The 14,559-nt window shown below is 38.1% G+C and overlaps 1 protein-coding gene across 1 annotated transcript in view; it reads left to right on the top strand.

Moving 5' to 3' along the window:
* The window catches only part of LOC149770907 (uncharacterized), a 99,640-nt gene that overhangs the window by 31,008 nt on the left and 54,073 nt on the right, over positions 1–14,559 (top strand). Inside the window, exons 7-8 of the mRNA XM_089949005.1 lie at positions 274–432; positions 3,609–3,767. Of these exons, the coding sequence (XP_089805131.1) occupies positions 274–432; positions 3,609–3,767 (318 nt within the window). The remainder of the gene's footprint in view (positions 1–273; positions 433–3,608; positions 3,768–14,559) is intronic.

Here is a 14,559-nt window from a genome sequence, read left to right on the forward strand (position 1 = left end):
ATTCTGTCATCTGTACATTCATGTTTCTATAATATTTTTGCTGGTTTTATAAATGCATATAGATTCTGAAGGAATGTCATTTTTGGATAGTGTGTGTTGGGTATTTTATTTGTTTGGTTTGTAGCAATTGATATTCACGAAATCTACCATAACTAGTACACTGCAAACAAAGGTGACTTTACATTATGAAAAAGTGTCTGAATTGAAACATGGCTTTCATCTGCTTCTTATTATGCATGAAATATGCCTATGTTAAAAATTTGCTTCTTTCAGGACCAACCATCATCCCTCAGTATCATGGAGTTCAGACAAGCCTGTTTCAACAACAGCAGGGCCAGTTGACTCCCCAAGGGTTGCGGCAGCAACAGAACCAGTTGCTCAAAACCCAGACAGGTCAACCTTTAGTCTCAGATCAGCAGAATGAGAACACGAGTAACAATACTATGCAATTCCAGGCACAGTCTTTGCAAGCACCTAGTATGTTTAATAGTGTAAATTACAATAATTTTGCAGTGACAAATTTAACACATTTATAAATTGAAAATTGCATGTAGTTAAATATCCCACAACTCCTACCTCATTTTAAATGTTTATGGAATAGCTTTTGTATAGTATTATCTATGTTGCCTGTGTGAGAGTGTTTATGTATTGGCAGCAATATATTCATGGCGATTCAGTAAAAATTGTTGAAGATTATTTAGGGTGATGTAAGGAATTAGAATTTGGAGCTTGTTCATGAACAAGTGTCAGAGTATTTTTCTTGGATTCCTATATGTGTATAATCATATTTTACAGTGTGGAACACAAGGGCATCCATTTGCTGTAGTTGCGATTATTTATTTATATACTTGGCTTTTATCTGCTTCTTTTTATGCATAACAACAGCAGACTTCCCAGGGCTGTGGCAGCAACAGAACCAGTTGCTAAGATATCAGACTGGTCAGCCTTTAATCCCAGATCAGCAGAATCAGAACATGGGCAACAATACTACACAATTCCAGGAACAGTCTTTGCAAGCACCTAGTATGTCTAATAGTGTAAATTATAATAATTTAGCAGTGACAAATTTTATACACTTATAAATAGTACAGTATTAAGTAAAAGTTTTTAAACTATACCTTAAAGAAATTCAGGAAGATTATTCACAAGCTTGTCAAATACCATAACATTACAGGTTGGTTCACCAATCATCAGGAAAGAAAACTTTGTAGAAATATGAATGCTAAATGGACAACTTCGAGGATACAAACTTAAATAACCAGAGCATAGGCCTCGTTTTCCTAATGATCTTTACAGTGTAGTTGATATTGCTCATTGCTTTTACAATAGTGACTAAAATCTTTTTCCTCCCACCGCAACTAAAATCTCTGGGACCCTTGATATTCTTTGTCTGTCCCATCTCATGAGAATTTAAAAGAATGTAACGTGTACAATTTTGTGTGGAAATTGGATCCAGGGGTTTATGATTGTGGGAATGAAATGATCTTTCCACGTTTCTGCCCATAACATTTTATTGCAAGGGTAGAGTTTCCATACCACAGCCATGTCAATGGTACATTATTTGTATTCAGAATTCCTGGTTAGATTTTAAAACATACAAATAGCATTGAGTAAGTAATTAGTTGGATCAGGGAAGTTGTTTAATATGTACATATATATGAAAGGGGAGACATAATAATAATGAGGACTTATTTAGAGAAAGCAATTGAATTATTAATGATTTATCTTGATATCTTCTATTATGTACCATATATACAGTTCAGTGTGACAAAATTATTGGTGAACATTAAAGAGTTATGTTATTCTGAAAATCAAGCACAGTTTCAAGCCGGTAACACATGCATTGGTGAGCACATAAAAATATATAAATATATTTAAAAATTATCTATGAAAGACATGTATAAGCAGAGAAGAGCAGGAGGTATGTTAGTTGGACTGTTCACTTGTCTCAAAATTTAATCCATTTAAGACATGTACTATGAAAAGAAGAAATGCCAAGAGCCTGACTTATGTCACTAAGAATAATATTCCATAATAGTGGACCAGTATATTTAAAGTAGTTTTAAATAATTCCTTCTTTGGTCTTGGTTGAGTATAATTTTTACTTCTAACTTACCTCACATTTGGAGCACCATCATCATCTCTTTGGTGAAAGTTGTGGCTTAGGTAGAAATCAATTGCTAAGGTAGACATTATTGGCTTTTATGGCCACTTGATGCCTAAATCTGTCCTTTCTTCTTCAAATATGTTACCCAGTCATAATACTTTAGGATAACTACTACTACCTTGCAAATCCAGCCATCCCAGATACTACTTTTAGCTAAAGGGAGCTAATATTTGTCTGCCGGCCTATGTGGTGGTCAGGCAGAGTGATCTCCCCTTAGGTATAAGACTTGGTGGTTAAGTTTAAAAATACTTCAGTTTCTCCTTTTATCTGTGCCAAGAAGCACGCTATTGACATGAGAGACCTCACAAAAGCCAGAAGCTAAATGGAAGATATCACCACTAAAAGTTGGAGGAGTTTTTCACTTCTAATGAAAATATACACCATCAATATTTCCAACTTTTTTTCTTTCTCTGCATTTACAAGTTGCTACACTTTGTCATAGTAGCACATTTAGATGCTTGCATGTTGAGACTATGTGACTTTACATTCAGTTCAGGCTATGCTTATTTTATGACCGCTCCGGTGGCCTAGTGGTTAGAGCGTTCGCTTCGGATGCGGGAGGTCATGGGTTCGATCCCTGATCGAGTCATACCAGAGACTTAGAAAAATGGTACTAACAGCTGCCTCGCTTGGCGCTCAGCATTACGAGGTTAGTGTTAGGACTGGTCGGCCTGGTGTCAGGATAATGTGACTGGGTGGGACATCATGCTACATGTCTGCGGCATGATGTCCCAGTGCTAGACATCACTATAAACTGTCACACTGCAGATATCGTAGTGATGTGACTGAAAATTTTTTAAAGCTACATTAAAAATCCAAATCACACAAACACACACACACACACTTATTTAGTGCATATATAACTCCTATATAGTTGTGTGTATTTCCATTACGAATGGGTACACATCGGCACGTTTCTAGTCAAGGCGCTCATATCGTCCATGTGCTACCTGTAATGTTATTTACTTGTACTGATGATCTCTGGGACTTTTTCCCTTAAAGAATTGCCTCATAATGGATATTGTCGTACCTACTGTGTACATTTCTATAAAGGTGCCTCAGTTCCCTTTTATGAGGTTTCTTTTGTGTAATGTAGACATTCGTGTGCATTTCTGTATTTCTTCCACTTCGGTTGGACAAGTACAGGTCCACGCTCTGTACATGGTTTATTCTGTCATCTGTACATTCATGTTTCTATAATATTTTTGCTGGTTTTATAAATGCATATAGATTCTGAAGGAATGTCATTTTTGGATAGTGTGTGTTGGGTATTTTATTTGTTTGGTTTGTAGCAATTGATATTCACGAAATCTACCATAACTAGTACACTGCAAACAAAGGTGACTTTACATTATGAAAAAGTGTCTGAATTGAAACATGGCTTTCATCTGCTTCTTATTATGCATGAAATATGCCTATGTTAAAAATTTGCTTCTTTCAGGACCAACCATCATCCCTCAGTATCATGGAGTTCAGACAAGCCTGTTTCAACAACAGCAGGGCCAGCTGACTCCCCAAGGGTTGCGGCAGCAACAGAACCAGTTGCTCAAAACCCAGACAGGTCAACCTTTAGTCTCAGATCAGCAGAATGAGAACACGAGTAACAATACTATGCAATTCCAGGCACAGTCTTTGCAAGCACCTAGTATGTTTAATAGTGTAAATTACAATAATTTTGCAGTGACAAATTTAACACATTTATAAATTGAAAATTGCATGTAGTTAAATATCCCACAACTCCTACCTCATTTTAAATGTTTATGGAATAGCTTTTGTATAGTATTATCTATGTTGCCTGTGTGAGAGTGTTTATGTATTGGCAGCAATATATTCATGGCGATTCAGTAAAAATTGTTGAAGATTATTTAGGGTGATGTAAGGAATTAGAATTTGGAGCTTGTTCATGAACAAGTGTCAGAGTATTTTTCTTGGATTCCTATATGTGTATAATCATATTTTACAGTGTGGAACACAAGGGCATCCATTTGCTGTAGTTGCGATTATTTATTTATATACTTGGCTTTTATCTGCTTCTTTTTATGCATAACAACAGCAGACTTCCCAGGGCTGTGGCAGCAACAGAACCAGTTGCTAAGATATCAGACTGGTCAGCCTTTAATCCCAGATCAGCAGAATCAGAACATGAGCAACAATACTACACAATTCCAGGAACAGTCTTTGCAAGCACCTAGTATGTCTAATAGTGTAAATTATAATAATTTAGCAGTGAGAAATTTTATACACTTATAAATAGTACAGTATTAAGTAAAAGTTTTTAAACTATACCTTAAAGAAATTCAGGAAGATTATTCACAAGCTTGTCAAATACCATAACATTACAGGTTGGTTCACCAATCATCAGGAAAGAAAACTTTGTAGAAATATGAATGCTAAATGGACAACTTCGAGGATACAAACTTAAATAACCAGAGCATAGGCCTCGTTTTCCTAATGATCTTTACAGTACAGTTGATATTGCTCATTGCTTTTACAATAGTGACTAAAATCTTTTTCCTCCCACTGCAACTAAAATCTCTGGGACCCTTGATATTCTTTGTCTGTCCCATCTCATGAGAATTTAAAAGAATGTAACGTGTACAATTTTGTGTGGAAATTGGATCCAGGGGTTTATGATTGTGGGAATGAAATGACCTTTCCACGTTTCTGCCCATAACATTTTATTGCAAGGGCAGAGTTTCCATACCACAGCCATGTCAATGGTGCATTATTTGTATTCAGAATTCCTGGTTAGATTTTAAAACATACAAATAGCATTGAGTAAGTAATTAGTTGGATCAGGGAAGTTGTTTAATATGTACATATATATGAAAGGGGAGACATAATAATATTGAGGACTTATTTAGAGAAAGCAATTGAATTATTAATGATTTACCTTGATATCTTCTATTATGTACCATATATACAGTTCAGTGTGACAAAATTATTGGTGAACATTAAAGAGTTATGTTATTCTGAAAATCAAGCACAGTTTCAAGCCGGTAACACATGCATTGGTGAGCACATAAAAATATATAAATATATTGTATTTAAAAATTATCTATGAAAGACATGTATAAGCAGAGAGGAGCAGGAGGTATGTTAGTTGGACTCGTCACTTGTCTCAAAATTTCATCCATTTAAGACATGTACTATGAAAAGAAGAAATGCCAAGAGCCTGACTTATGTCACTGAGAATAATATTCCATAATAGTGGACCAGTATATTTAAAGTAGTTTTCTATAATTCCTTCTTTGGTCTTGGTTGAGTATTATGTTTATTTCTAACAGACCTCACATTTGGAGTACCATCATCATCTCTTTGGTGAAAGTTGTGGCTTAGGTAGAAATCAATTGCTAAGGTAGACATCAGTGGCTTTTATGGCCACTTGATGCCTAAATCTGTCTTTTCTTCTTCAAATATGTTACCCAGTCATAATGCTTTAGGATAACTACTACTACCTTGCAAATCCAGCCATCCCAGATACTACTTTTAGCTAAAGGGAGCTAATATTTGTCTGCCGGCCTATGTGGTGGTCAGGCAGAGTGATCTCCCCTTAGGTATAAGACTTGGTGGTTAAGTTTAAAAATACCTCAGTTTCTCCTTTTACTTGTGCCAAGAAGCATGCTCTTGACATGAGAGACCTCACAAAAGCCAGAAGCTACATGGAAGATATCACCACTAAAAGTTGGAGGAGTTTTTCACTTCTAAAGAAAATATACACCATCAATATTTCCAACCTTTTTTCTTTCTCTGCATTTACAAGTTGCTTCACTTTGTTGTCATCACACATTTGGTACTTGCATGTTGAGACTATGTGACTTTACATTCAGTTCAGGCTATACTTATGACCGCTCCGGTGGCCTAGTGGTTAGAGCGTCCACCTCGGATGCAGGAGGTCATGGGTTCGATTCCTGGTTGAGTCATACCAGAGACTTAGAAAAATGGTACTAACAGCTGCCTCGCTTGGCGCTCAGCATTACGAGGTTAGTGTTAGGACTAGTCGGCCTGGTGTCAGGATAATGTGGCTAGGTGGGACATCATGCTACATGTTTGCAACATGATACCCCAGCGCTAGACATCACTATAAACTGTCACACTGCAGACATCATAGTGATGTAACTGAAAAATTATTAAAGCTACATTAAAAATCCAAATCACACACACACACACACACACACACACATGCACACACTTATTTAGTGCACATATAACTCCTATATAGTGTGTGTATTTCCATTACGAATGGGTACACATCGGCGCATTTCTAGTCAAGGCACTCATATTGTCCATGTGCTACCTGTAATGTTATTTACTTGTACTGATGATCTCTGGGACTTTTTCCCTTAAAGAATTGCATCATAATGGATATTGTCATACCTACTGTGTATATTTCTCTAAAGGTGCCTCAGTTCCCTTTTATGAGGTTTCTTTTGTGTAATGTAGACATTCGTGTGCATTTTTGTATTTCTTCCACTTCAGTTGGACAAGTACAGGTCCACGCTCTGTACATGGTTTATTCTGTCACCTGTACATTCATGTTTCTATAGGTGACACCTGAGTCATGTTTATCCACATTAACTTTAAATCATGTTTATCGAGCACATAAGCTTCAGTAAGTCAAACCCAACTTTTGCAGACACGTGTTTCTTACCCTCATACCACCTCGAGACAATCATTTGGCATGATACCACGAATAGATGTTGCTTTGCACTGTCTCTGCACTCTGACAAGAGAAGAGACTCTTTACCCAATGAATGTCTTGAAGTCATGGTTTCTAATTCAAGTTGTTCTACGAGATTAGTGAGCGACAAACTTCGTCACTTTACCCAGCGACTGTCTTGAAGTCACGGTTTCTAATTCAGGGAATTCTATGAGTTTTGTGAGTGTCAAACCTCATCTCTCAGGGTTGGTGCTGGTTTTAAAACTTTGTTGCCCAAAACCACCAAACTCAATATTTTGTGGCCAGTTTTCCAAAAATGTTGCCATTTTCGTAATACAGTACTATCTGTTTATATCAGCCTTCTTGGGATCACAGTAATATTGTGAACATAAATGAATGTTTAGGTAGGTAATGTGGTGGGTCTGAAAATAAATTTAAATTTCGCATACAAGTGAAAGTTTTAAGAGGTGACCTGTCGTCACTAACTAGGATTTACAGAGAGAAAAAAAAGAAATGTAAGCAATGGAAATTTTGACTAAATGAAGACAACTAGTCAGAAATACAATTGTATGCTGACAACTTAAATTTGTGTTGTACACTCCACAATGTGTCAGATAATGCACATGTATATGAAAAATACATGAATTCAAGTATTAGATTTTATGTTACCACTCCGGTGGCCTAATGGTTAGAGCATGTGCCTCGGATGCGGGAGGTCGTGGGTTCGATCCTTGGCCGAGTCATACTACATGACTGCAGCATGATGCCCCAGTGCTAGACATCACTATAAACTGTAACACTGTAGACATCATAGCCATATGACTAAAAAATTATTATAGCTACGTTAAAAATTGAAATCCCACACACACACACAGAGATTATATGTTAGAAAATTCATGCCATGTATCAGTCATATCTGGTTAGAAAAACCATCTAACACACAGTTATATATATATATATATATATATATATATATATATATATATATATATGGTGATGTGTGCTTAGTGATTAGGGAATATCGGCTCGTGTGCAGGGGCAAGGTGATTGGTGCCGTTTACCCGCGGACTTGGGTTCGAATCTCTGTAAAGTATGAATTAAAAATTCTCTAACCTGTATAATAGTGTTATTAGTATTAAATATTAATTCTACCTTCTATTATCAAGCATTCTTCTATAGAATCCAGGGAAAGCACTTTTCGTCGTTTGATTTCTATCACATTGTCAACAAACATGTTTGAAGAAACAATTATTTATTAAAAAAAATTTAGTCCTCATTTGATCTATACCCTGTTGCCAACAAACACATTTTAAAAAAAACAATTCACATGGATATTCATTATTCTAATAGCATATGGCCATATAGTTGAGTATGTGATAATGTACTTATACTTAAATTGGCCTAGTTTTTGGTCAGCCAGAGACAACTACCAACCTCCCAAGGCTACCAAGGGGATGAGGTTTATCATGGGGAAATGAAAACATGAACCAATTAAAAGTTTAGCAAACATTCTTGCGAGATGTCCCACCTTCAATTAACTTGACGGCCGGATATCTATTTTTTCCAAATATTGGAAATTTAATGTGGATTTTATGCGTAGTGATCATAAGCATGAACATTTTGTCTGCAAAGAGGAAACTTTCATGGCACAATAAATATGTTCCAATCACTATGAAAAATAAAACAATGCTTTTATTTAAGTTTGTTGATGACTTCCTTTGATCAAAGGTTGCCGGCTTGCATTGATGAAGGTGCATGTGTTATTGAAAGCACCTCTAAGGGCCCTCTTTGAAGGCCAAACAAATGCCTATTTGTTATTGCTGCAGCAACATCAAATAATTGTGGAACATTGAGACAATTATTTTTTCATCTGCTTAGTATATACACATAACCATCAGTGTTTCAGAGGTAATCAGTTTTCTTTGAAGTTTCAGAAAATATATTTATTCTGGTACATGCCGCCTGGTTGATTGTAGTCGTTCCCCATCTTGCCTTCAGAGGTGGTCAATTTTAGTTAAACAGGTCGCATGGTTATTTGGATTATATTACAGCATACAATACTAATGCCAGACATTTACATAAGCAGATTGTGATATAACAATGCACTGTTAGCGTGGTTTGTCAATATGAACAAGGGACATGTTTATGTAACAATAAGTTCCAGAGCATTGTATATCGAAGTTTGTGGCTTCCTCTCATGGTGCCTTTGAATCTCTCCACTCCAAGCCCAAGACTGTATATACAGTTAACAGCTAGAAGTGTTAAACCCAAAGAATCGGTAGATGTTTTTTTTTGTTGCCAATAAGCAGAAAAAAGTTGCAATTTGTGACATTGGTGAAGCCCAGCGCAATCACTATCACTCTTCACCAGTTAAGTCTCAGATGTTATAGGGAACCTTAGCTTCATCTCACACAACCAACACAATGTTGCTTCATTACTGTCATCTCTTCTACACTATCTGATGGCATGGGAAGATTAAGTGTTCCGAATCTCCACTAAGGTTGTTTCCCATCCCCGGGATGTTTGTCCCCCTCCTCCCACTCCATCAACAACATGGACCAGAGCTCCGACATCTGTTGATCATGTGACGGAATGGACAATTCTGACTTCAGTTACTTTCGCTCTCTGGGAGAGTTACAGATGTTCTGACCTGCCTTCATCATCAGTTCATTGGTGGTTCTACCTCTCCCTCCTCACCACCAGTCCTTCATTTGGAACTCCAGCAGCTGACAGTGATATCATTGCTTTAAGGGAAGACACTGCCACACTCCATATGTATGCACCGGATGGCCTTTGTTGACACTGGGCAGTTAGTGAGCAATATCATTGCTGTGACTTCATTTTTGGACTTTCGTTTCTCTCCGGCTATCTTCCATTCGATGGAACAAAGCCCATCTTCTCACACTCTGAATACATTAGAGCATGCATGGGAACCAGTCTCAAGAATTGTTGAGTAATAAGCAGAGCCGCTCAACACACTTTGACCAATGCCATAAACTGCAGCTTCCAGTCCAGTTGGTGGAATTTCAGCACAGTGCCCTCTGCCTGCGCTTACCTGAAGGACCTCTATGGACAAGCTAAGAGCCTTTATCCTCTAACCTTCTGTTTCACATCCTGATGGATGATGTCCGCAAACAGTCCATCAAGGAGTTATATTTCCCTCCCTCCCACAACAAGAACATTGATATATGGCCAGTTCTGGAAAGCAATAAATGGACACAAGAGCCAGCCATAGGGCACAAACATCTGAAATCTGTCCTACAGCTCCACCCATTTCTGTATACCATGAGGATATAGCACCGATAGGGTTCTATCATTCATTCCTCACCTTTTCTTGGTCCCAATGTCAAACAACTCTCTGCATCTGGTCCTCAGCCTAAGCGAACTAAATCCATTCATGTATGCTTTCTGGTCCCCACTGGAAACACTACAGCGCATATTGAATGCTATTTATGAGGGAGACTTTGCCATAACTGTGGACTTAGATGGCACATACCTTAATGTCTCTATTCACAGGACATTCCTCAATTAGCCTACAACATTGTATACCATTTCAGGGCATTCCAAATGGGGCTCAATGTCAGTCCCTGGGTCTTCACTTGTGTGATTAATTGAGTAATGGCAAATGTCTGGACCATTTCTATGGCATCAACAAGTTACCTGAATGACATCCTGCAGCAACATCAGCGATATAGCATTGATTGGGCATTGAAATGACCCATGGTAGCACCGTACTTTTGAGGAAATTTTATTTGCACGGGAATCACTTTGCATACTAGGTTTACTCAATGCAGCAGTGAACCTCATGGTCCTAGGTTGCCTTCTACTGCATTGCTACGGTTTCCTCAGTGGAAAAGGAACCAACCTAACTTGGCTCACAGCAGGAGTATGTCTACACGTCCACCCGCTTGAGATCAAGTACGGAAGGCTGAGAAGCCTGCCTACTACCATCCTTTTGGGATGCTGGCAGTGCATACTCTTGCCAGGAATGATATTTTTATATCAATAATTCTAGAGAGGATGGCCATTGCAAAATTCCTTCACTGAAGGCAGGAATATTTGCTTGGCATGGGAGTTCTCATTCTGTCCGACAACTCTACAGTGGAGACTTATCTCAAATGACAAGGAGGAACCAAATCATACAGTGGTGTTTAATCTCCAGCAACACAGAGGACCCCAATCCGCAGACCTTTGCTCCATGGTGCAGGACTTTTTGAAGTGGTATTGTCTTCAATGAAGCCACAGATATGTTTGCCTTATTCTGGGACACCTCAGCATATTGGTGGACTCTTTGTTGCAGAACAATCAACTGGTACAGAAGTAATGATCTCTCTATCCCTCAGTTCTCACTAGATCTCTACCCTATGAAACCATCCATTGGTGGGCCTGTTTGCAACAAGATCGAATGCCAAACTCTGGTCCTTTTGTCTGTCCCGTACTGCCTTATCATTGGATTGGAACAACCTGAATGCATACACCTACCCTCGAGCATCTCTGATTTCAAAAGATACAGAAAGCAAGGGAATCAGCATGGTGCCTCATCCTCATCGCACCACAATGATGGGAGGAGCTGGGGATCAACGACTGTTCCAGTCTTGTGTCAGGAACCAATGTTGTGTCGGATACCCAGTGGAAATTCAGGTTTTCCCTCATCTGCTCATACAAATGATGGCAGTTGTTTCATCCTTGGCTGGAGCTCCAAATCTGCATGTCTAGATCGTCTCAGACTTAAATAAATTTCGCAACCAGTTTTGTAGAGAATCACTCAGGCATTTTTAACCTCCACTCTAAAAGCATATGAAGTCAAATGGTACAGTTTCACCCATCTGTGAGTATATCTTGCCTCTCCAGACATCAATACTGCATAAAGCTAAATTCACCCTCTGGCGTTTCGAAGAGACTCAGTTAACGCTGAGTACGATCAAAGGTTAATGCTCCCACAATTGCCGACACCTTTCATCATCATGATACAGAGGATATCATACAAACCCATGACTTATCAGACCTCAACAACTTTGGTCAAAAATGTTAATCCCATGCCCAAAGCAGAACCTATCTTGGTTACTAAACTGGCTGAATTAGACACCTTTTCGAACCGATTTCAAGGGCATCTCTGGTGCTCCTTTTCCTACAAGACCTGCTTCCTTATGGCGCTAGCAGCTGTAGGAAGGATTCGCGAAATACATGCCCTGTCAGCAGACCTGAATTACATGAAAGTTCTGACAAGACAGGTCAGTCTTATTCCTGATAGCATCCTTGTCAGAATACCCTCTCCCTTCCATGGGTAACTAACATTTGGCATGAACCCTCTGTCTCATCTGGACACATGAACCAAAGGCCACCTATGAGACCTTTTCTGAGTTTTCAATGATACTTTAATACGAACAGAGCCATTGCAGGGAGGGCAATCACGCCTCTTTCTACTTCTCATAAAAGGACAGGATGATCTATCAGAACAGGCAAGTGTTAATCTTGTCTAACTTCTTGAGTAAGGGGGTTATTAGCTCAGCATATAGGGAAATAATCCCAGCTAAATGAACTTATTATGCACTTTGGCTTACGAGGTTTCAGCTGTTGCCACCAACCTAGCATCAGACTGGAACTGTTCGCGAATCGACATCACTCAAGCTGTCGGATGGAGATCGGAGACCACATTCTCCAGCTTTTATTTCTGACATCCCAGAGGAGTCAGGTCGATCTGGTAGGACCTATATCTGCATCTCAACAGGTCACCCTTTCAGACTATTTGACTGCTTCATAAATACATAGCTAAGAATTACAATTTCACTGGATTTGTGTGTGTGGGGGGCAATTTTTCTGTTTTGAAGCCTCGCCTTGACAGATGGAGTCCTCTCTAGTTGGGTTACCTAGAAGCTATATCAAAACTTCAGGGGACCAAAGATGATATCTCAGGGATAAGGGGATGTATCTCCCTCCACCTCTTACATATTCTCTAAAGGTATTATAATTGGATAACGTATTGAAAGAAGAAACCAATTTTTCCTAGTAAAATGTTTCATCGAGGCTACTTACCCAATCATAATACACGTACAACCTCTAACCCTCCCTGCAGTTACATCCATAGAGAGCATGCTTTCTACTCTAGTAGTAACTGAGAAGTTCTTAGATTTTGCCGCCAAGTCTTATGCCTAAGGGGAGATAACTCGTCTTGACTGCCACATAGATCGGCAGACAACTTTTAACACCCTTTAGCTAAAAGTATTATCTGGGAGGGCTGGATTTGTGAGGTTACAGTAGTTCTTCTAAGGATTGGGTAAGTATTCTTGAAGAAACACATTTTACTAGAAAAAATTGGTTTCTTTATTTTACATCTATGAATATTTCATGGAATATTCCAATAAGTGTTAATCTTGTCTAGCGCCTAATGTAGCCATTATGAAAATATTTCATTTATATTTTGGACATAGTCACACATTGAAGAATCCTTAATCACTGTATGCCTAAGCTTTACAAAGAAAATTTGAAAGTCATCATATTCAGTATTCAGAAGGAAATACTGGACAATATGAACAAAATAAAAAAAACCAGTATTTCCTTGTAGACTTACCCAAACAGAATACCTTAGGAGAGCTACTATTACCTCACAAATCCAGCCCTCCCAGAATATTATTTGTTGAGGGATGAAGACTTGCAGAATATTAGGCTCAGAGCTCAAAAATTGACTGAGATACAGCTTTTTAAAAATTGAGTGTGACAAATAACTCGCAAAAGCATGTAGCTGGGGTGGATTTTCACATAGCTTTTTTCCACATTTCTAATTGGCCTAGACAGCTCAAAATCACAAAATCCTACAGAACTTTTTGTGTAGATCATGGATCTGAACATGGTTGGCATATTATATGGCCACAAAACCCCTATCCCAAGCAATGTACTAAATTTTTTTCAGGATTTTGCTGCAGTCCAGTTTCCACATGCAAATAGTTAGCGATTAAATATTGGGCATGTAGTGAGGCAATGGATGATACTCTGTAATTAATCTGTAAAAAGACCAGTACCTTCATTAGATTTTTCCGATTTTTTGCCTTAAAGATGGTTTCCAGAGCAAAAACGAGTAAATTTCCCCTATTCAAGAGATAATGGAACCCCATAGATGACCTCCTAAAAATCTGAAACTGGGGGGATTTGGTCTTCATTCCAACGTGTCAAAAAAAATTCTTTGTTCTCATCATCTTGATGTGTTTTTGAATTTTTAAAGTTTGTGGTGTATCCAAAAAATGTTTTTTTTTTTTTTTTTTTTGTAAATCAACCAGGTTAACTCGGAGACCCATTCTAATGTAAAATTTGGATTCTTTGATGCTGAAAACCGTATAAATCATATATTACAACCCAGTGTAGGGTAATTCAGTATTCATGAAACTCAAAATCCTAGGGCAAGGTGAAAGAAAAGAAAAAAAAAATGAAATCATGCAGTCTGCATCAATTATGCTTCAAGGTAACTATATAGCACAATGACATGTTCGGTCTGTTCAAAACGTACCTGAAGCATGGCAAGCTTCCATAGTGATTTCTGCTATCCATCACAACACCTCATGAGGGAAAAATGTATTTGTGTGCCTTTATTAGGAAATACGACTGAAAATTCATTACTTTGCTCTGAATTAAAAGCTGACTTCTTTTATATTATCACATTAATTGCACCTTTTGTATCAAATAAAGGAGGCAGAATGAAAGTGAAATTAAAAGACATGCAAATCCTACAGGTGTAAGATGT

This window comes from Sinohyriopsis cumingii, unplaced genomic scaffold, assembly GCF_028554795.1.
Source record: "Sinohyriopsis cumingii isolate HCF-2022 unplaced genomic scaffold, ASM2855479v2 utg002228l, whole genome shotgun sequence".
In the NCBI taxonomy this organism is placed as follows: domain Eukaryota; kingdom Metazoa; phylum Mollusca; class Bivalvia; order Unionida; family Unionidae; genus Sinohyriopsis; species Sinohyriopsis cumingii.